At 40.5% G+C, this 20767-nt stretch overlaps 1 protein-coding gene and 1 non-coding gene across 2 annotated transcripts in view; one reads left to right on the top strand and one right to left on the bottom strand.

Moving 5' to 3' along the window:
* Positions 1 to 20767, bottom strand: part of LAMA3 (laminin subunit alpha 3) — a 253009-nt gene that overhangs the window by 33887 nt on the left and 198355 nt on the right. Inside the window, exons 45-60 of the mRNA XM_052660252.1 lie at positions 18408 to 18518; positions 18190 to 18301; positions 17817 to 17984; positions 16154 to 16350; positions 14614 to 14730; positions 13206 to 13360; positions 12820 to 12961; positions 11899 to 12001; positions 9419 to 9535; positions 9154 to 9333; positions 8244 to 8386; positions 5144 to 5314; positions 3355 to 3506; positions 3033 to 3195; positions 2471 to 2604; positions 1607 to 1751 (exon numbers count right to left, since the gene is read on the bottom strand). Of these exons, the coding sequence (XP_052516212.1) occupies positions 1607 to 1751; positions 2471 to 2604; positions 3033 to 3195; positions 3355 to 3506; positions 5144 to 5314; positions 8244 to 8386; positions 9154 to 9333; positions 9419 to 9535; positions 11899 to 12001; positions 12820 to 12961; positions 13206 to 13360; positions 14614 to 14730; positions 16154 to 16350; positions 17817 to 17984; positions 18190 to 18301; positions 18408 to 18518 (2310 nt within the window). The remainder of the gene's footprint in view (positions 1 to 1606; positions 1752 to 2470; positions 2605 to 3032; positions 3196 to 3354; positions 3507 to 5143; positions 5315 to 8243; positions 8387 to 9153; positions 9334 to 9418; positions 9536 to 11898; positions 12002 to 12819; positions 12962 to 13205; positions 13361 to 14613; positions 14731 to 16153; positions 16351 to 17816; positions 17985 to 18189; positions 18302 to 18407; positions 18519 to 20767) is intronic.
* TRNAG-UCC (transfer RNA glycine (anticodon UCC)) lies at positions 15132 to 15204 on the top strand. The gene has a single exon. It is a non-coding gene; the product is annotated as a tRNA-Gly (tRNA).

Below are 20767 nucleotides of genomic sequence, written 5' to 3' on the forward strand. Positions count from 1 at the left end.
CTTGGACTCTCCCTAGGAGTCCAGAACAACCCCAAGAGAGGAGAGGGGGACCAGGCCTGTGTACCCACCCTGTAGACAAAGTGTCTGGTAAAATCTCAAGCTCCATATCAATCCTGCATTCTCAAACTGAAAATCCCATGGACTGGTCCACATTTCTCCAAGCCTCTTGATGAAGGTGAAAGAAGAGAGTGAAAAGGCTGGTTTACAACTCAACACTCAAAAAACTAAGATCATGACATCCAGTCCCATCACTTCATGGCAAGCAGATGGGGAAAAAATGAAGACAGTGGCAGATTTTATTTTCTTGGGCTCCAAAATCACAATGGATGGTGACTGCAACCATATTAAAAGACACTTGCTCCTTGGAAGAAAAGCTGTTATGACAAACCTAGACAGCTTATTAAAAAGCAGAGACATCACTTTGCTGACAAAGGTCTATATAGTCAAAGCTATGGTTTTTCCTGTAGTTACGTATGGATGTGAGACTTGGACCATAAAGAAGGCTGAGTACTGAAGAACTGATGCTTTCAAAATGTGGTGCTGGAGAAGACTCTTGAGAGTCCCTTGGACTGCAAGGAGATCCAACCAGTCCATCCTAATGGAAATCAACTCTGAACATTGATGAGAAGGACTGATGCTAAAGCTGAAACTCCAATACTTTGGTTACCTGATACAAAGAGCCGACTCAAAGATTTAGGGCAGAAGGAGAAGCGGGTAACAGAGGATGAGATGGCTGCATGGTATCTCTGACTCAATGGACATGAGTTTGAGCAAACTCTGGGAGACAGTAAAGGACAGGGAGGCCTGGTGTGTTACAGTCCATGGGGTCACAAAAAATCAGACATGACTGAGGGACTGAACAATGACATGTCCTATGCAGCAACTTCAAGAAGAGCTCATTGTCTAGAGAGGTTAAGTCTAGGCCTATCTACCAGCAGATGGTGCTGACGATCACTCACAGAGTATCACTTTTGGCCTTTTCTAAACTAGGAGATGTCAGAATGGTCTCCAGGAACCTCAGCTGCTCGAAAACAGAAGCCTCCATGTCTTGGAAAGTCAAGGGTCGGGCAGATAGAGATGAAATCTCTTATGGCCTGAAAAGAGTCAGACCAAGAAGCAAACAGCAGGAGGTCGAACAGCTTAGCTTTCAGAGACCTCAGGAAGACTTAACATTTTTTTTTAGGCAGAATAGGCAAAGATTATTAGGCAAACAGTAGTTTTCAAAGAACAAAACTGACAACACAAATAGATGGGTAAGCGGCAATTTCTCCCACATTTTGGTGGCATCTTCTTAAATTCTGGATGACTTGCCTTACCAAAACACACACTTGCACAGCCCAACAAAGTGTTGGGTTGGCCAAAAAGTTTGAGTTTTTTCCATAAAATGTTATGGAAATGAACTTCTTTGGCCAATCCAACAGAGTAGGGCCAAGGGAAAGGATGCAGCTAAAATTTGCACATTGTTTTCCAGATACATTGTTTGTTTATAATAACTGTTTGTTTATAATCACAAATTGTTTATAATTTGTTTATAATAACAATTACCCCAAAATTGTTCAAGTGAATGGACGTATTTGGTAACATCTGGATGCTTGTCAAAGGTTACCTGGTTTTCTGCAAAAAACAGCAGACCTCTGTCCACAGTGGTCTGAATCGTCTGTCCAAAGGTGGGGAAGGGGGCGTTTGGTTGAGTTGGAACTCGAGCATAGCCTGTACCTTCAAAATAATTTTTGTCTGATTCTTCTTTTCTCCTGCCAACACCAATCATCGTTAAGTGAGAACACAGCAGCAAAAGACTGCCAGGAAACTATGCTTATTGATGAAAACGTGAGCAAAGCCTGTGCAATCAAGTTGTCATGTTTTGTTAAAGAGGAAACATCTTTAAATTTAATGTTAAAACAGTCCACTGTATCTCCTGGATCTGCTCTTACACTCCACAATGATCAAACTCTACCTCAACAGAGGTGCTCTTCAGGAGACCCTGTTGCAAACATCTGCTTAGGAAGACGTGACCCAGCAGCTGAAGGTCTTACAATGTAAGAAACAATATATAATGAAATATAATTTTATTCTGAGTAATAAATACTCCGTCTGTCTCATATTAGAATCTTCCCAATCTTTTAAACTTTGGGGTAGGTCAGAAGCTCAAGGCAGCAACTTTCAAATAGGTTCATATCCCAAAGTCATGGTGTTCTTTATGGACTACTATTTCACTTTTTAAAAAATTTACAGTAAATAAATAGTTTGTGCCCTAAATCAGGCACCATCTAATGTTGAATATTTTGTGGTAGGAGGCACCAAAAACTGAAAACTTTTTACAAAATCAAGAAAATTCTGTCCATCTAATATTTTATATGAATAAGGAAAAGACTTTTCCTTATTTATATTTCTTAAGTATAAATTACATATGCTTTTTATGCTATATGACTGCAAAATCACAGAGAGACATCAGCTTCTAGGTTTTATTTACCTTCTACAAGGCTCCACTTCTGTTGTGTTGAGATTGAAAGTCTTTTTGAAGTTGTACAAGCTCAGAACATTTTCATTGAGGTCATCTAATTCAATACAACCTTTGTATGGAGGGAATCTCAGTCTACTAGGAGGCTGAAAAAAAAACAACAACAACAAAAAAGTTTTCACCAGTTGAACAAAGGACAATGATCAGGTTGGCCAAGAAACAGTTTAACTCTATCGCTTTTAACCATCAATATAGCATAGGGGTGAGCATGCAGACCCTGAAGACAGATGCCCTGGCTTTGCTGTTTTCTAGCTGTCTCATCTTGGGCAAGTTATTCAACCTCTCTGTTTCAATTTTGTCATCTGTGAAATAGGAATGATAATGATGCTTATTTAAATTATACACTTATGCCTAGATCACTGCATATAAAATAATTCAATATGTTTAGTAATTATCACTATAGATGCTTTAAGAATATATCATTAAATCCATTTTATATATAACGGATTAAAACATCATTATGCCAAATTAAATTTTAAATATTTCCATTCCGTGAAATAACACTCGAACTTACTCTGAAATCAGATGGGTAACCTCCAACATAGAACACGGCATTTTCAGGATCCAAATTGAGGAGTGTGTTGCTATTCCCACTATCCATGTCATGGAATTGATGTGTTTCTGGCTTACTGGAGGTGGCTTTTAGGGTGTAATTAAGCCTTGCAAACTGATAAATTCTGTTTAAAAAATAAGTCAGACAAAAAAGTTATAAAAGATTTATGAGGAGATGAAAGAAATCAAAGCTAAAGTACTAAAAGGGGGTTCAGCAATACAAAATTAAAGTTTGGTGACCGTAGGTCAGATTACCAAAGAGCTGTAATCAATCGGAGTCGTACCTCTGGAATTTCACCCGGTCCATCACTGCCTCCTGAGTTTTGCTCTGGGTCAAGGTCTGGTCCACCTGCAGTTCAGCCTCATCCTCTCCCAGGTTGTAGACGCATGTGAGCTGGCCGTCTACAACAGCCATGCCGATGTAGTCCCTGGAAGCCTGGAGACACCAAAGCATTCCACATACTGTATTCTCCGAACTCACCATCCCCAGAGGGCGCATTTCAAATCATTTAGTCAGCCCTGGGCAGACAGAACGAATGAGGTACACTCTGGTATAAAATAATACAGACAGCACAGTTGATTAACGTCTGGGCTGTCTTTGCTCACGTTATCAGGAGGGCATTAATTTATCCACTCCTCCATTCGCTCAGTCTGCAAGTATTTGCCAAGCACCTGACATAAAGATGAGCCAGATACGGACTCAGGTTGCCATTCAATTACATTCTGGGAAGGAAGATAAGCCATTTATGCTCTTCCTATGCCGTACAAGGTCCCCTCAATACTCTGGGCATGCTTGTTCGCTCTATGTTATCATGTCAGCTATGTATAGATCTTTCTTCCCTGTTAGAATGTGAGCACCTTAAGGTAAAAACAAATTTTTGAAAACTGTAGTAAAATATTCATAACGTGAAATTTACTATTTTAACCTGTTTTAAGTACACATTAAGTACATTCAAGAAACAAATTTTTGTTTACACAAATACAGGGTGTGGCATGTAGTAGATATATGGTATAAGTTTGTTGAAGGAACAAAGTCATGTACATTCTGCCATAAATACAAAGCAGAGTCAGAAGAAATTTACAAATAAATCCCCAATCCTTGAAGCATAAACGAGTAACCAACAACAGTGCTGATTTCAGGAATCCTTAAATGCAATGTCCACTAGTGATGGCCAACAATTTCCTAACTGCCCAGAATTTTCAAGAACCATACTTCAGGCATTTCTTTTCCATGCGCGTGTGTTCAGTCTCTCAATTGTGACCAACTCTGTTTGTGATCCCATGGGCTGTAGTCTGCAAGGCTCCTCTGTCTGAGGGATCTCCCAGGGAAGAATACTGGCGTGGGTTGCCATTTCCTTCTCCAGCGGATCTTCCTGACCCAGGGATCAAACCCGGATCTCTTGCATCTCCTCCTCTGGTAGGCAGATTCTTTACCACTGAGCCACTTGGGATGCCCATTTCTTTTCCATTCATGTATGAATAACCTAGTCACTAATTACCTGTTCCTCTGACACTTACGTGGAAGAGAGATATTTTAAGAGGAGGAATTAAAAGCTAAAATAAACTGCTTAAAATATTTATAACAGTGGTGGTTTAAAGAATTTGGAATTATAATAATGAAGCAACTGGATTTCTCACTAATGAGGCAGGAGAGGCTTAATTTCTCTCCAGGCCCCGTTCACAGAGGGTCCCCACCCCAGAGACATGGGAGGGTTTGCGGCTGGGTGCCCTGAGAAGAGGACAGAGTCTAGAGCAGTGAGGAAGAGCTGCTCTGATCTCCAGAAAGCCTTGATACTGCTGCCTGGTTGAGACGGGAGGGTGCTGATCTTCAGCCTCAGGTATGGATGTGCTCAGGTGTACACACACATGGGCTCACATGCTGGGCCCATCTAGCATGGCTTCTAGATCCCCGCCTCCAAAAGCAACTTCAAATTGATGAGAGATCTCTCATGGAGCCATCAGAGGCAGTGGAATCTCCTCCTGCCATGCCAATGGCAGTGACATGGCTGTGTCACGCACCTCAAAAGCCATATTCTGTTTTAAAAACCAGGGAAATGTCAGAGCAATACTTACATCTTTATTTCCGAGGTACATCACAAACATATTCTCGGTCCCACCAGTTTCTGTTGATTCAGGTCTTTGGAGAAACAAAGAAAGAGATGTGTATCCTTTCAAGTCTTCCAGGTCATTTGGCAGCCGGACTTCAACTCCAGATCTACCGTTGAATCTCATGGGGACGGCAACCTGAGAGGGACCAGATCCACAGTGTTAGCTGGTCCAGGGGAGAAAGGTGGGGTGCTCGGGGTGGAGGCTTGTGACTGTAGCTGCTCCCAAGTGGCTAGGATAGGGAGTGAAGGTATATAGCTGCCCCCTAGGCCTGGAGTCTACACTCAGGTGTCTGCTCCAGGAGTAGCAGAGTAAAGCCCTCCTGTTCTTCCTGCCCACGAGGCAAGGGTCTTTGGGAAGTATACTTTGCTGTCTGTGCCAGCAACAATAATCTGTATAGTAAATTATTACCATCATTATTATGGTTATAATTTTAATATAATATTAGCCATAACAATATGTCTATAATATTAGACATAACAATGTCATAACAATACCACCACCATCATCATAATATATTAATGTATTATAATAATGAGGTTTTACATATAAAATGTGATAAAGATGACATATAATATGTAATATATGATATTATATAATTGTAATATAGGGAATTATACATATAGGGTTAAAATACATATTAACAGGATTAATATAATATCATGATCCTATTAGTAATAATATTATATATTATAATATAAACTCTAATTATATATACAATTAGTAATAGGGTTATAATATTAGTATTAAATTAACCCTGTTACTATGTATTATAGCCCTATTAATATGTAACATTAATAATAATTACTATTATTCCAACCCCAGAAGGTTTTTGTGCAAATGAGCTAACCTGTATGGAAGCACTCAGTGTGATACAATCTATGCACAATACATCAAAATATTTTTTTAAAGAATTAACTCTTTAAGGAATCATTTCTTATTAACATGTTACATGTTTTTGCATTTATTATAGGTGCTCAGTCCTTAAAAATAAGTACGTTGAGGCTCTCTAGAATGTGCTCCTTAAGTTCACGGTAAAGGACCATTTTTTTCCCCCTGTTATCTGCCCCGGACCAATACTTTTGTAAAATATATAAAAACTTAAATACTAGAAAAATGAAATGAAGAAAGTGTGCAAAATACAAGCCTATTGATCCCATTCTGAGATACTGAAGCAATTCAAGTTACTGAAAGCTTCTAAGCCTTTACTCTCAATTTTGTACTTATATATAATGGAGCAGTAACAAACGTCTGACTAGCTCTGGTCTGTGGATCCCCTTGGGTAGCTCTGCATTAAAACACAGAAAATAAAAATTCCCTAACTATCTAAAGAATAACTCTAGGAATGATACTTACACCACCTCTACATTTTATCTCCCAAGCATGTATTTACAGAGGACCCTGTCTATGCAGGTATCAGGCAGGGGTGCCTAGTGGTGCCTGAGCTGTAGTCACTCCAAGGTGCCCATGGGGACAGAGCTCCCCCACAACACTCAAGGCTCATTTTACCCCTGTCTCTTCTACTCGCCCTCGCCCTTCATACACTCCACACATCCTGAGTCTGTGGCATGCCCTTCTGTTTTTTGTCACTTGGAAAGCTCTTTCTCATTTAAAGAAATTTTTAGTTAAGAAAACATCTCATGAACACACAAAAATAGAGAATATACCTGCATACGCATGACCATCTTAAGAAATTAAACATTCCCGTTACAACTGAAGCCCATTATATAGCCCTCCCTAGTCCTAGTTGCCTCTCCCTTCTCAGAGGTCACCACCACCCTGGATCTGGATTCCCACATAGCTTCTCACGTGTGCTTTAATATTTTTGTGAAATATTATCTATCTATGTACTGAAACTAGTCTTAGCTTTGAAAGTGACAGAGCAGGGATCAAAACAAGGCAGTCTGGGGACTTCCCTGGTGGTTCAGTAGTTAAGAATCCACCTTCCAGTGCAGGGGACGCAGCTTCAGTCCCTGGTTAGAGAACTTAGAGCCCACACACCTGAGCAACTAAGCTCACATGCTACAAATAGAGAGAAACCCATGCTGCAGTGAAGATCCTACGTGCAGCAACTAAGACCTGATGCAGTCAAATAAATAAATATTAAAAAACAAAGGAGCAAGGCAGTCTGCCTTGGTTATCAGCGCTAAACCTCTGTGCTATTTATACAGTTCATATTTTGTTCATTAAATTAGTGGAAGAACATAGAGAGGCCAAAGCTAGAAGCACACTCTTTTCCATTTGCTTTTTATAGGACGTGTATGGGTACAAAGAGGGTGGTTTCTGCCAAACTGTGCCTTAGGCTCTTTGCTTCTCTGCTAAAGGTTTTGTGTTGGAAGTTCTCTTTCTTAAAAGAAAAGGCAGATTTTGAAGCTCAAAGTAAGGAATATAAGCCTAGAAATCAACCATGGTGCCTCAAAGGCAATGATATTCTGATTTGGCTTCCATCCCTCTAATCTCCAAATATCTCATAGGGAGTTGGCTGAAAAATACAAAATATTTCATTTACATTATTTTAGGATAAAACAAGTTGGGAGAGAAGTATCAGAAATTCAAGTAAATAATGTCAGATTAAAATTAGAAGAAAGGTTGATGGAACTTCCCAATGAAGGAAAACTGCTATAATCTCATATTCAGAACACTGTCCATGTGGGTAGGAACCACTCCTCCATCCTCACTAAAAGTGGATTCTAGAATTCCCAAGTTACCGTGAGAAGATAGGGCTTGTGCAGTATCATATCTGCACATTCTGATCAAGGAACCCTTACTTGAACTTGCAATAACACTTTACTGCCTAGAGCCTGGAGGAGAACCCTGCTTCCTGCCTGCATAAGCCAGTGGAAAGGAAACCACTGTTCCCGGCATACCAGGTCATTTAAGGGATGAAGATGATGTGAACTTCTGAAAGGTGATGGGAGGAAATGAACTTTCACATGGGGAGCACCCAAAGAATTTGGGCAAGAAAGACAACTGATTCTTGAGTACCTGGATATCTTTCACTTCTTAATGAATAGAGTAAGTTATCAAAGAATGAGCCTTGGTGCCTGGCAATGAGGGACACACCCACCTTGTTTGCGGCATCTCTGGCCTGCTGAATTAGTTCCCGTATGCGGTCCACGTTGTCAGAGATGTTGCCCAGTGGCAACAGCTGTTGGTTGATACTTTCAATTTTACTCAAAAGATCAGGCAGTTTGTTAGTTAATTTCTTCACTGTTGGTGAGATTACGAAACAGAAATTTATCATTGTGAGTTGAGGAAAGGTTAAATAGAGATGTTCTTGTGGATTGTATTTGTCAAGGGTATGTTTGGGTCCCACACATTGGATAGGATGACTCAGAATCAGGTAAAACTTTTTTTCTATTATAGAAACATATGTTACACATATTTCTATATAGATTTTATTCTGGATATCAAATCATCTTTCTTGACACTATAAAAAATAGACCTTTCAAGGGGGAGGGGACATATGTATATCTATAGTTGATCCATGTTGATATATGGCAGAAACCAACATAACACTGTAATTACCCTTCAATTAAAAATTAATAAACTAAAAAATAAATCTTTCTTTTTTGATCTTTAATATCAATCATAATCCAAGTGGTCATGATTCAGGGACTACATCTCCATTCTATTAAAGGGAAAACCAACAGCAATATTTCATGAATTTTTTTCAAAGTGTACAGGTTTTTTTCTAATTCTGTGTGACATAGGCAAAATTATTTAAGTCAATAAAAATTTTTAAGGAATTTCACATGTTCTGATTCTTTCCACTGCCAGTCACCTTGGCTCCTCTAAAGTCCTACTTGGTCCTTTTAACTAACAGAATAGCCATATTCTTTGAATGGATCATGTGAAGTTGTTTCTTAATATTTTAATTTCTAAGATCAGATTTTACTGGGGAAAAATTACAACGGACCAAAGCACATAATGATGGAGAAAATGGATAATACATCTTGCCAGAGAACACCTGCTACCTGAATTATTCGCATCACTGAGAGCCTTGTTGAAATCTTCGCTCTGGGTGCTCCTATAGGTATCCTTAATTCTTTCCACATCTGTCTGAATGGGGTTGAGCCCATCTAGAACCTCATTTGTGATGTCATTGGCGTTTCTGACCAGGCTCTTTGCACTATTGATTATGCCATCGATGTCATCTAAGGCACATACAAACAGGGAGGTGTAAGTCTCTAAAATGTTTGACAAAAGAAGCCAAGTCCAGTGGGTTAGGGAGCGGCTGACCTCTCTGTATTCCATGAAGATCACCTCGGATGCTGGTGAGATTGGTGTCTATCAGGCCTTTCTGAACTGTCATAGTTTTCAGTGTTTGCTGCAGGTTGTTGAGAGCCGGGCTGATTTCTGAAATAAAGTAGGAAGAGGTAATTACCCTAAAGATCCTGATCCTCCATGGATACTGGTGGCCCCTGGAGTAGCCAGGGTCTGCACAGCATTGAGCAGACCTGCATCTTAGGAGTCATCCCCAAGATGCCCACTGCTTGCTCCTAGACCCCCAGGTCCTCCATTATAGAGGCCAGGAGCATACAGAGCCTGTGGTACCAGGCTCCTTGGAAATGCACATGAAGAAAGGGAAAGGCCTACCAACGCAAAGGAAGACTTAACTTCTGCTCTGCTCAGGGCAAAACTCTCTGCTTAGTAAAGGAAAGGGATGGCGGTGGTGGTCTAGTCGCTAAGTCATGTCAGACTCTTGCGACCTCATGGACCGTAGCACGCCAGGCTCCTCTGCCCATGGGATTCTCCAGGCAAGAATACTAGAGTGGGTTTCTGTTTCCTTCTCCAGGGGATCTTCCAGACTCAGGAATCAAAACCAGCCTCCTGCATTGTAGATTCTTTACCAACTGAGATACAAGGGACACCCAAGGAAAGGGATGTGTCTATCTTATTCATTGCTGTGTCCAGGCACTCTTTGGGATAAAATACTCTTTGGGGTAAAATATTAGTACATATTTATGGAACAAGCGAATGAATGTTTGAATAAATTAATGAATGAATAATGTATAAGGGATGCCCCTTTGGTCAAGAGTAAAGAAATATTGGGCTTTCCTGGTGGCTCAGTGGTAAAGAGTCCACCTCCCAATGCAAGAAACAGAGGTTTGATTCCTGATCCAGGAAGATCCCACATGCCAAGGAACAACTGCTGAGCCTGTGCTCCAGAGCTTGGGAGCCACAACTACTGAAAGCGTGTCCCACAACTCCTGAAGCCCGAGTGCCCGGGAGCCCATGCTCTCCAGGAAGAGAAGCTACTGCAATAAGCCTGCGCACTGCAACTACAGAGTAGTGCCCTGCTCTCCAGGACTAGAGAAAGCCTGAGCAACCACAAAGACCCAGCCCAGCCATAAACAGACAAAAGGCCTTTCTAAAAAACAAGTACAGGAATGCTGTTGAGAGGCCCCACTGAAGCAAACACACACGCACACAAAGCAGGCACCGTTCCCATTCATTTCCAAACTGACACATTCAAGGACATATTCAGTGAAAGGAACAAAGCTCATAGGCATTTCTAGCTGATAATATTGCCCCTTGGGGGTCATGGAAAACGACCAGTGAATGCTTTAATGTGATACACACAGTTGATTACACACAGCTTAAACTGTGATTCCAGGACTGGTTTAAATAACAATGTAGTTAACATCCTAATCCTTTAAAAAACACAGATCTTCACCTTTTAGCTCATATTTTGTAAAGAGAACAGGGGTCATACCAGGAAATTTTAATTTTTGAAATGTGCTAGGCAGACTACATATTTTTTTGTATTTTCTTTTTCATGTTTTGATATTTATTTTTCATTTTAATTTTTAAAAATGAAAATGATAAAATAAATGTATTTATTTACCGGTAGAGGCTATCTAATCACTTTGAAAGGATTGAGAAGGTGAATGAGAGCTATGAACTAAGATAGCTGCTCACCTATGAATGACCACAGGAGACCAGAGAAAAATCAAGGGACAGCATTTTCTGAACACAGGAATTTGGTGAGATTGAGATGGTCTGATTTTTTAAAAAATCAAATTAAAAGGGGGGAAAAATTCAAAGGCAAAAATTTTAAAATCCTTACCTATCACAGCGGTAGTGATTTTTGGTGCTTTTACTTACTAAGATTTTAGGGCTTAAGAAATTTTGAAGCAGTTGCTCTAATGACTTGAAGCTACTTATCTGGGCCTTAAATAAGACAGCAGCACTGTACACACCTCAAAGCTACATGGGTCCCCAACACTATGGGCATATGGGATTAAATGAAGAATCCTCTCTCCCAAATCCAAGGCCAGACCCAAACAAGCCTATCAGTCTCGAGATTTATTTAGATTCATGAGAGTCTAACTAATTTGGTTTATGTTAGAATATCGGCTGGTGGTAGTCAGTTGCAAAGTTGTGTCTGACTCTTTGTGACCCCATGGATTGTAGCCCACCAGGCTCCTCTGTCCATGGGATTTTCCAGGCAAGAACACTGGAGTGGGTTGCCATTTCCTTCTCTAGGGGATCTTCCCAATCCATGGATCGAACCCGTATCTCTTGCATCTCCTGCATGGGCAGGCGGATTCTTTACCACTAGTGCCAGCTGGGAAGGGTAGAAACATCAAATCAATGTATTTACAAAGCACCACCTACAAGGACACTGAGATTCAAGAAGTGCATTTGCTCCTGGTCTCATAGATTGTTTCCAAGCCCTTGACTATCCCAGCCCCCAACAGCCACCCCTTCCATACCTTGCTGTAGCTTCTGCTGTGTTATCTTCGCTTCGTTTAACAGTTTATCACTGTTGGAACTCAGAGTTTTTGCTTTCCTTGGAAGATCTTCCTTTATTACTGTCTGAAAGCAAAGCATTTATCAGTCTTAAATGTGATACATACATTAGGAAATACGGGGTAAGAGTTTTCATCCTAGCCCTTATCTTTAATCTTTAAAAAATGAGGCTAGAAGGTAAGGCAGAGGTTTAAAAAGACTGTTCCTTAAAAGCTACAGTTAGGGCTCTCAGTAGACACTTGTGGCTTGGGGAGGTGGACCCATCACTGTTGACATAATGATAAATTATATGACACCTTCTCATTTTCTCACTGTCACTTATACAATGCCCTCTGCAATACTAGAGGACAGAGCTGAATTACTTTTAGGCTTTTAAGCTTTGGGAGATTAAAAATCTTCAACCTTCCAAGAAGTCTGTTCACTAATTCTCTCATAGTTAATAATTTGTTTTTTATTTTTAGATATAGGCCTATTATATAATGCATTTCAGATCCCATAGGATCCACAGACATGCCCAGGTGAACAACAAATGACAGGAAATAAATGGTTCTCAAATTGTGTACAAAAATCTCTTCTTTGGTAAATGTTGATACCTGATCACACAGCTTAAAAGCATACCTGGTAAGAATCAGGGTATAATACTTTCAACAATCAGGGTGATTATTATCTAGTTTTACAAATGATTTTGAATACTGGGCTATGTTTATCCAAAAGCCAAGTAAATACAGAAATGACATATTAGAGCAAGTTCAAGTCTATTCTAGATAACAAATTCTGATCTAAAATAAGCTTTGTTTTTCTATTTCCTGTGCACACAGAAAGAAATCAGAAAAGTGAGTCATCTCCAGAGTGTGTTGAGAGAAGGTATCACAGCAGGTGCCCACCTGGAGAGCAGCCTCAGACGCAGTGGTGGCCTTGTCGGCCGCATCCTCGGCTGCTTTGATGGCGTTGAGGATGTTCTCGTAGGCAGTGGCAGCGTCCACAGCACAGCGCACCAGCTCATCCCCACTGGCGTTCCTCTTGATCCTGGAAGACAGTATAGGAGGAGGGCTCCAGCAGTGGCCTCTGCCTGCAGCCAAGCCCCCTTACCTCCCCATTCATTTGGCCGATGGAGATTCGGGGCTGTGGGCTCCGAGGCTCTGCTCCAAAGATGCAGCTGGGAATCAGTTGGGTTCGGACCTGGGCCCTGGGTGCTGCCCCCAACCCTGGTCCGTACTTCCTATCAGGCTCCAGCAGCCCCTGCGGTAGGACCCCCAGGCGGCCTACTCACTCCTCCAGCTGCTTGGCCAGCTCCTGTAGGGACTGCGAGTGCCTCTCTGCCTCCTCCACCAGAGATGCTCTGCTGGCCGATCTGGAAAGTTCTCTCACTTTGTCACTTAGTTCATGTCTTACTTCATTTAAAGTGACAGCTAATTTTTCATATTCCTGTATATTCCAAGTGAAAAAGAGATCGTGTCAATTTAAGCCAAGCATGGATATACCATTTTCTTGAACTTTGTCATAAATGAGGTTTTTATGAAGCAACAGTGAGAAATTGTTTCCTGAGCCCATTCACCACACCAATTACTCCCTGGCTACTTCACACAGTGGCACTGTGAATATTCTCCCAAGTTTCACCACCATTTTGAGCATTTTCCATACGATGGGTACCCACTTTGATAAATTTTATAAAAGCACATTATTATCCTTACTGTATCACTGTACTAAACCTAAACACATTTTCTGATTTAGAAACAGCAATCATAAAAGATATTTTCAAAATGCCCAGCGGGCTTCTGAGATATCGCCAATCTTTTACCAGTCCTAAATGTCTTCTGTTAATTAATGTATGCCTGACTTATTTTAATTGCTTTTCAGCTTCAAGAAGCTATAAGTGACATAAAACTGTAAGATATTTGAAGTGTACAAAGTGATGATTGGATATATGTATTCCCTGTGAAAGGATCCCCTGCACCGAGTTAACACATCAATCATCTCATATTTTATCCCCTTACCTTCTTTGGGGGGGTGAAGGTGAGAAGATTTAAATTATATTTTTGTAGCAAATTTCAGTTATACAATACAGTGTCATCAACTGGAGTCACTTTTTTGTTTTATATTAGCTCCTCAGACCTTATTCATCTCATTGGTGAAAATGATATTTAAAAAATACTAGCAGAATTTGTTTTTATTACAAAAGTAACATTTGCTTATTTCAGGCAAATTAGGTAGATAGATAGGCAAATAGATATAATACAAACATATGGTTGCTGGGGGGAAAGGATACTTAGGGACTTTGGGAAGGTCATGTACACAACTGCTATATTTAAAATGGATAACCAACAAAGACATGGAACTCTGCTCAATGTTACCTGCCAGCCTGCATGGGAGGTGGGTGGGGGGAGAATGGATACATGTGTATGTATAGCTGAGTCCCTTAGTTGTTCACCTGAAACTACTACAGCGTTCTTAATCAGCTATACCCCAATGCAAAATAAAAAGTTTAAAGTTTGGGAGAAAAAAAAAGAAGACACATCATTCAACCCTCCCCTAAGGGACAACTGCTGTTAACATTTTGGTATATTTTCTGCCATATAAAGACATATATTTGAGGGAAAAATGTTTAGCCTATCTCATGAGCTCCTCGAAATGCAATTCACATGCTTTGCGAGTTTCTAGAAAACAAGTTTTGCCTCTACCTCATGGCTTTTCTTCATCAACTGCAGGACATTATTAGTTTGCATTAAGGAAGAATCTGCTGTGGCTAGACGCTTGGTGAAGTCACTCTGGAGGGAATGCATTTCCTTAACTTGTCTCTGCAGAGAGAAAGATCTGTGAGCTGCATAATATATCATCAGAAGGCACAGGCATATTTATTGGACAAGAGCATAGAGGTAATTTCAGAGTCAAAATGTCTTCTTGAACTTAAAGATCATCTAGGAAACTCCTAAGCCATGAGACATCAGTTCAATTTGTCGTCTGGAGGTGTTGTCATAGTTTCCGCAAGCTAGATGCCAACGAAACAACTGCTGTCACATTGGAGGAGGTTTCTACACTAGGGCCAACCAGGCCAATGAGCTGGATGCATAATTAAGCTCTGGTTAGTGGATCAGGAAGAGGGAGTTGAAGTAAGCAAATCAGCACCATCAGTACACTCTACATGCTGGTCCTGATGAAGATGTAGGGGCGTTTCAATAAGAAAGCACACAGGAGGACTTCCCTGGCAGTCTAGTGGTTAAGACTCTGCACTTCCAATGCAGGGAACACAGGTTCAATCCCTGCTTGGGGAACTAAGATTCCACATGCCGCATGGTGCAGCCAAAAAAAGAAAAAATTAACTAAGAAAGCACATAAGACCTTGGGAAACTAGGGTGGAGGCTGCCAGAATTCAGAGATCCATAAAATTGGGTCCTGCTCCCTCCCCTTGGCATAATCCAACAGAGGTGTTACCTGCAGAGGCTTTGGGAGTTAACTATATTACCATCTGCAAAAATATTATTCATTTTCTTTTACCAAATTCCTCTTTCTTGGAGTGGGGGGGGGGAGTGGGTCAGTCCTATGTTGGGTTTCCCAGGTAGTTCAGCTGCTAAAAAATCCGCCTGCAATGCAGGAGACCCTGGTTTGATTCCTGGGTCAGGAAGTTCGCCTGGAGAAGGGATAGGCTACCCACTCCAGTATTCTTGGGCTTTCCTGGTGGCTCAACGGTAAAGAATCCACCTGCAATGTGGGAGACCTGGGTTTGATCCCTGGCTTGGGAAGATCCCCTGGAGGAGGGCATGGCAACCCACTCCAGTATTCTTGCATGGAGAATCCCCACGGACAGAGGAGCCTGGCAGGTTACAGTTCATGGGGTCACAAAGAGTCAGACACGACTAAGTGATTAACACACACAGGAGACATAAAATGTCAGTTATTTAAAACACATATTGTATACTTTGAATTAATTATAACAATAGTAATTTCTCAACTATTTGGCAGCATTATTCCTCCAGTCCTCTACCAATCAGGAGTTGGGATGAAGAGATTGGGTCTGCTTTCCCTGTGGTTTAAGTTCAGAAATACTTCTAGCCATTGAGGAATAAGAGATACTTTGATTTTGCATTTACTGCCTCATTCCTCTTTGATTAGGGTTTCCCACACAGACAGGTTCCTGACTCTGCCACTTGATTAACATTAAAGCTCCCTGCTCCCTTGTGCTTGTTCTTAAATGAACCGTACAGATTCTGACCATGACCTCACCTTGAGGGATTCCAAAGCCCTCTCATTTTCCCGGTTGAGGCTGGTGGCCTGCTTTGCTTGGGTCCTGGCCTCCTGTAGAGCAGCATGGAGGCCACTGAGTTTGGCTTCATAATCGTTCAAAGCATCTTGTATATTCTTCGCCAGTCCATTGTTCTCCACCTGGTGATTTTCCAGCCAGCTCCTTATCCGATTCAGCACTGAAATATATCACCTTTTTGTTTTCCACTTGAGAAATGAGTGCATTGACACTAAGTTATAAGGACTACAGAAGAATTGATTTTCTACTCACTTCATGGTTTTCCTTGAACTTGCAAGGGAATGAGAAAGGAGGCTGGTGTTTATGTTATGTTGTGCCCTGTACACACTGTCTCATTTAACTTTTATGACAACCACATGAAGACAGTGATTATCATTCTCATGTTTCAAATAAGAAAATGGATGGCCTGAGAAATTAGGTGCCTAGGTTTCAGCCTTGGAACTGGAACTGAACTTGCAGAGTATAAAGCACGTGCTCCTTCTATTACTAATACTGTCTCCGAGGCTAACATTAAACAACACAAATACTAAAAGAGAGATGCCACTGTTTGTAGATTGACCACTGATATGTCATTCCACTACAGAATAAAGCTCAGCATTTGGAAAAATATAGGCCTATTGCTTTTAAAGTTTTGAGTTAATGTGGCCTTTTCCTTAGTTCAAATATTTATATTCCCTTACTTTCTAGTACATCCATTTTTTTTGGTAGTAGTGATACGAATATCAATGTATGATTCAAAACCCCAATGGTGATGAGGGGACTATTAAAAATGATATAATGAGAAAGCAGTAGAGCTGAAAGAAGAATGAAAATGCAGTTAAAAACAAAATAGAGGTACCAGTGTCTAATATCTAAGGAGAAGAAACTATTTTTTTGCATGATGGTAAGATTCTATGGATAAAGATATGATGTGTGTGTGCACATATATACATACACACACATGTATCATATACAGTGGAATATTACTCAGTTGTTAAAAAGAATGAAATAATGCCACTTGCAGCAACTTGGATAGACACAGAGATTATCAAAGTAAGCAAAGAAAGCCAGAAAGAGAAAGACAAATACTATATGCTATCACTTATATGCAGACTCTAAATCTAAATTTGTGATATGTTCACAAATGAACTTATCTACACACAGAAACAGACTCATAGGCATGGAGAACAGACTTGCAGTTGCCAAGTAGTAGGGGGTGGGGGAGGGAAGAACTGGGAGTTTGGGATTAGTAGCTGCAAACTATCATACATAGGATGGATAAACAACAAGGCCCTACTGAACAGCACAGAGAGTGGTATTCAATACTCTGTGATAAATCAAAACAGAAAAGAATATGGAAAAAAATTTATATATATGTGTGTGTGTGTGTGTAACCGAATCACTGCTGAAATTAACACAACACTGTAAATCAACTATAATGTAATAAATATTTTTGAAGAAAAAGGAGTTCTATTCCACAACCTCTCAGCAACCTGGAAGGGCTACCCATTTGTACCACATGGTGTTCTACCAGTAATAAGAGACTGAAATGGTGACCAACTCCCCAACCTGGCACGGTGTACTCTGCACCCTGTATGTCAAACCAACCAGAACAGACCGGATGCAAGCATTTGGCAGGGTTCTTACATTGGTGAGCCTCCCTTCTCTCAGCTTCGGCATCCCTCAGGTGCTTCCCAAAGTTGCGGGTCCTCAGTTCCCTCATCATGCGCCCCGCTTCAGCCAGCTCTCTGGAAAAATCACCTGAAGGCACCCTGTTTCCATCTCCCTCCGTCCCAGATATCTGCTTCACGAGAACTGGAAAACATCAAGCTGTTTATTAACCTGGGAATTCTGGACTCCAGGAGACTACTAAGAAAAGAGGCAGGGACTTTAATAGAGGGCTCGTATTGGCTTTTCAGTATCACTATAGGCTCTTTTTCACAATGCTAACTCTTTCTTTGTACAACAAAGACTAAAGTAGTATAAGAGATACTTAATCGAGCTGAATAACTCTTCTTACTGTGCACGTTCCGGATGACATTTTTAATCTTCGAGTCCAGCTCTTTTGCACTTTGGGTTGTCTGATCAATGTTGTTATATAATGTTTGTGCTTTTCTGGAATTTATTTGAACCTATATGAAGAGCGAATTGATGAGTAACAAATTAAGTTGTTTGGGGAAAAAACTAGCAACAATTTGAAGCAAAAAATGAGTTAATGCTATTGACCTAACATATTACCTTTTCTTGCAAAGTTTCAAATTCACGATTCAAGTTACTCAGTTCTTTTTCCAGACCATCCATTTTTGATTTATGATTTGAAATGGTGGGACGGTAGCTGAGCAGCTGGTTCTGGAAAGTAAAATCCCAAGTTAATCACACTCTAGAGCAGAAATTTGGAGTAAGTCTTATCAACTTGGTAAACCTGGTGATGATATGAAAAGATTCATTGAGTAAGACCAGTGCTAGTCCTTAGAAAAAAATATGGTTCTTTGAAATAGGCCTCATGAAGAATTTTCGTTTTGATGTTGTGATATGGTTCTAAAACAAAGTAGGAAAATTTAAAGACAAGAAGAGACAAGATACTTTACTTGAATTAATGACCTAACCTTATAGAAATGAGGATGATGTCACTTACTTGGTGTATTAATTTTTAAATTATATAATAAAGTCAATTCTTTAAACTTATATTTTACTTGATTATGCTAAAAGCAAGTGTCTATGGCTACTCTGTTGAAAGAATCTATAGATTCAAAGAATTATAGAGCAAGAGAAAAACTCAGAACTCATTAAATTGAATACCCTCATTTAATAGGAAAAAAATGAGAAAACAGAAACCTAAAAAAGTTGGGTGATTTGTCCATGCCATGGAAGTACAGATAATCCATGATCGCTTCAAGACCAAAATCCAGGTCCCCTTCCTCTTTTGGGTACTGAATGGCAACATTGCTTTTAGAGGGACACTACTGCGTATGGCTTCCCTGGTGGCTCAGATGGTAAAGAATCTGCCTATAATACAGGAGACCCAGGTTCGATCCCTGGGTCGGGAAGATCCCCTGGAGAAGGGAATGGCTGGCTACCCACTCCAGAATTCTTGCCTGGAGAAACCCATGGACAGAGGAGCCTGGTGGGCTACAGTCCATGGGGTCGCAAACAGTCAGATATGACTTAGTGACTAACACTGCTACTATTGCTGCATATAATATCTACAGTAGTAATCACTTTCAATTTTGGGTTGTTGTTTTTTTAAGTTTTAACTTTTCGTATTATTTGGTTGCACTTAGCATACAGAATCTTAGTTCCCCGACCAGCAATCAAACCTGTACTGGAAGCACAGTGTCTTAACCATTGGACTGCCAGGGAAATCCCTCAATTTTCTGGAAAAAAAATGTGTGAATATCTTCAAAGTTTTTACAAGAAAAAGCAATATTACTATCTCTACTTGTACATAAGAGCCAGCATTGGGTAAAAGAACACAGGCTTTTCAGCTGAGGGCCAAACCCTAGGTGCACCACTTCATAGATAAGCCCATTGGGCCTTATATTAAGCTGCTGGGTTCTTTTTGGTGGTAAGTGGGCTAATGTATTATAAAATGTCATGTATACACAGAACCATTCAAAAAAGTTGGTTGCTTTGTCATACATATTCCTGCTCAGTTTTCACAGTGTTTGTGTGATATTTCAAGAAGATTGTTCTATTTTAATTGTGCTGCAGGAAAACGAAGCACACGATTGCAGGTCAGAACACCTGGATAAGAGGTATAGTGGGTGAACATACTCTTTAGAATTTCATCTTGGTGTGAATTCTTCTAGAACCACCACATACTAGCTGTGTGATTGTAGGCAAGTTACTTGGCTTTTACATACCTGTAAAAAATAGTACTATTTTCCTCACAGGGTGTTGTAAGATTTAAGGAAAGCACTTAGCACAGGGCCCTGGGCACAGGATGGATACCGCAATGCTCGTCCCGTCCCTTCCTTGAAAAAGTGCAAGACTGTATTGATGACATCGGTCACTAAAGTGCCTTTTTTTTCCCTCTGAACACATAAAGGCTTTTCCCCTCTCCTCTCCGTATTAAGCCTCCTGCTTCTGCTTCTGCTGCTAAGTCACTTCAGTCATGTCTGACTCTTCTCAACCCCATGGACTGCAGCCTACCAGGCTCCTCCACCCATGGGATTTTCCAGGCAAGAGCCTGTTAACCATGCACTAAAATTACCCTAATGGGACGGAAAAGAACCATATTTTCCAGCACTATTTACTTTTCCTGTAGGTACTCAACCATAGCCACTAATGGTTTCGAAGTAGCCTTCATTCCCAAAGCCCTTAATTTTCCCTACTAGCTTAGGATTCATCTCACCTACTGAATTTTTTTACTTTTGAGTAGATTTTTAAAAATTTCTGTGATTTTTAAGTTAGATCTTCTCACATTTACCTCTTCTTGTTTGGTTTCTTGTGTTTTAAAAGTTTTTCTAATTTCTTGTTTCTTTCACTGGATGTCACCCTGTAAAGCAGTTTTCAGACTGTCCTGTGATTTCCGTTTTTGCTACAGGGACTCATCACATGACTGCTGCTTCTGCTGCATGTCTTTCTCATTATCTTTC

Source organism: Budorcas taxicolor, chromosome 22 (assembly GCF_023091745.1).
Source record: "Budorcas taxicolor isolate Tak-1 chromosome 22, Takin1.1, whole genome shotgun sequence".
NCBI classification, from domain to species: Eukaryota; Metazoa; Chordata; class Mammalia; order Artiodactyla; family Bovidae; genus Budorcas; species Budorcas taxicolor.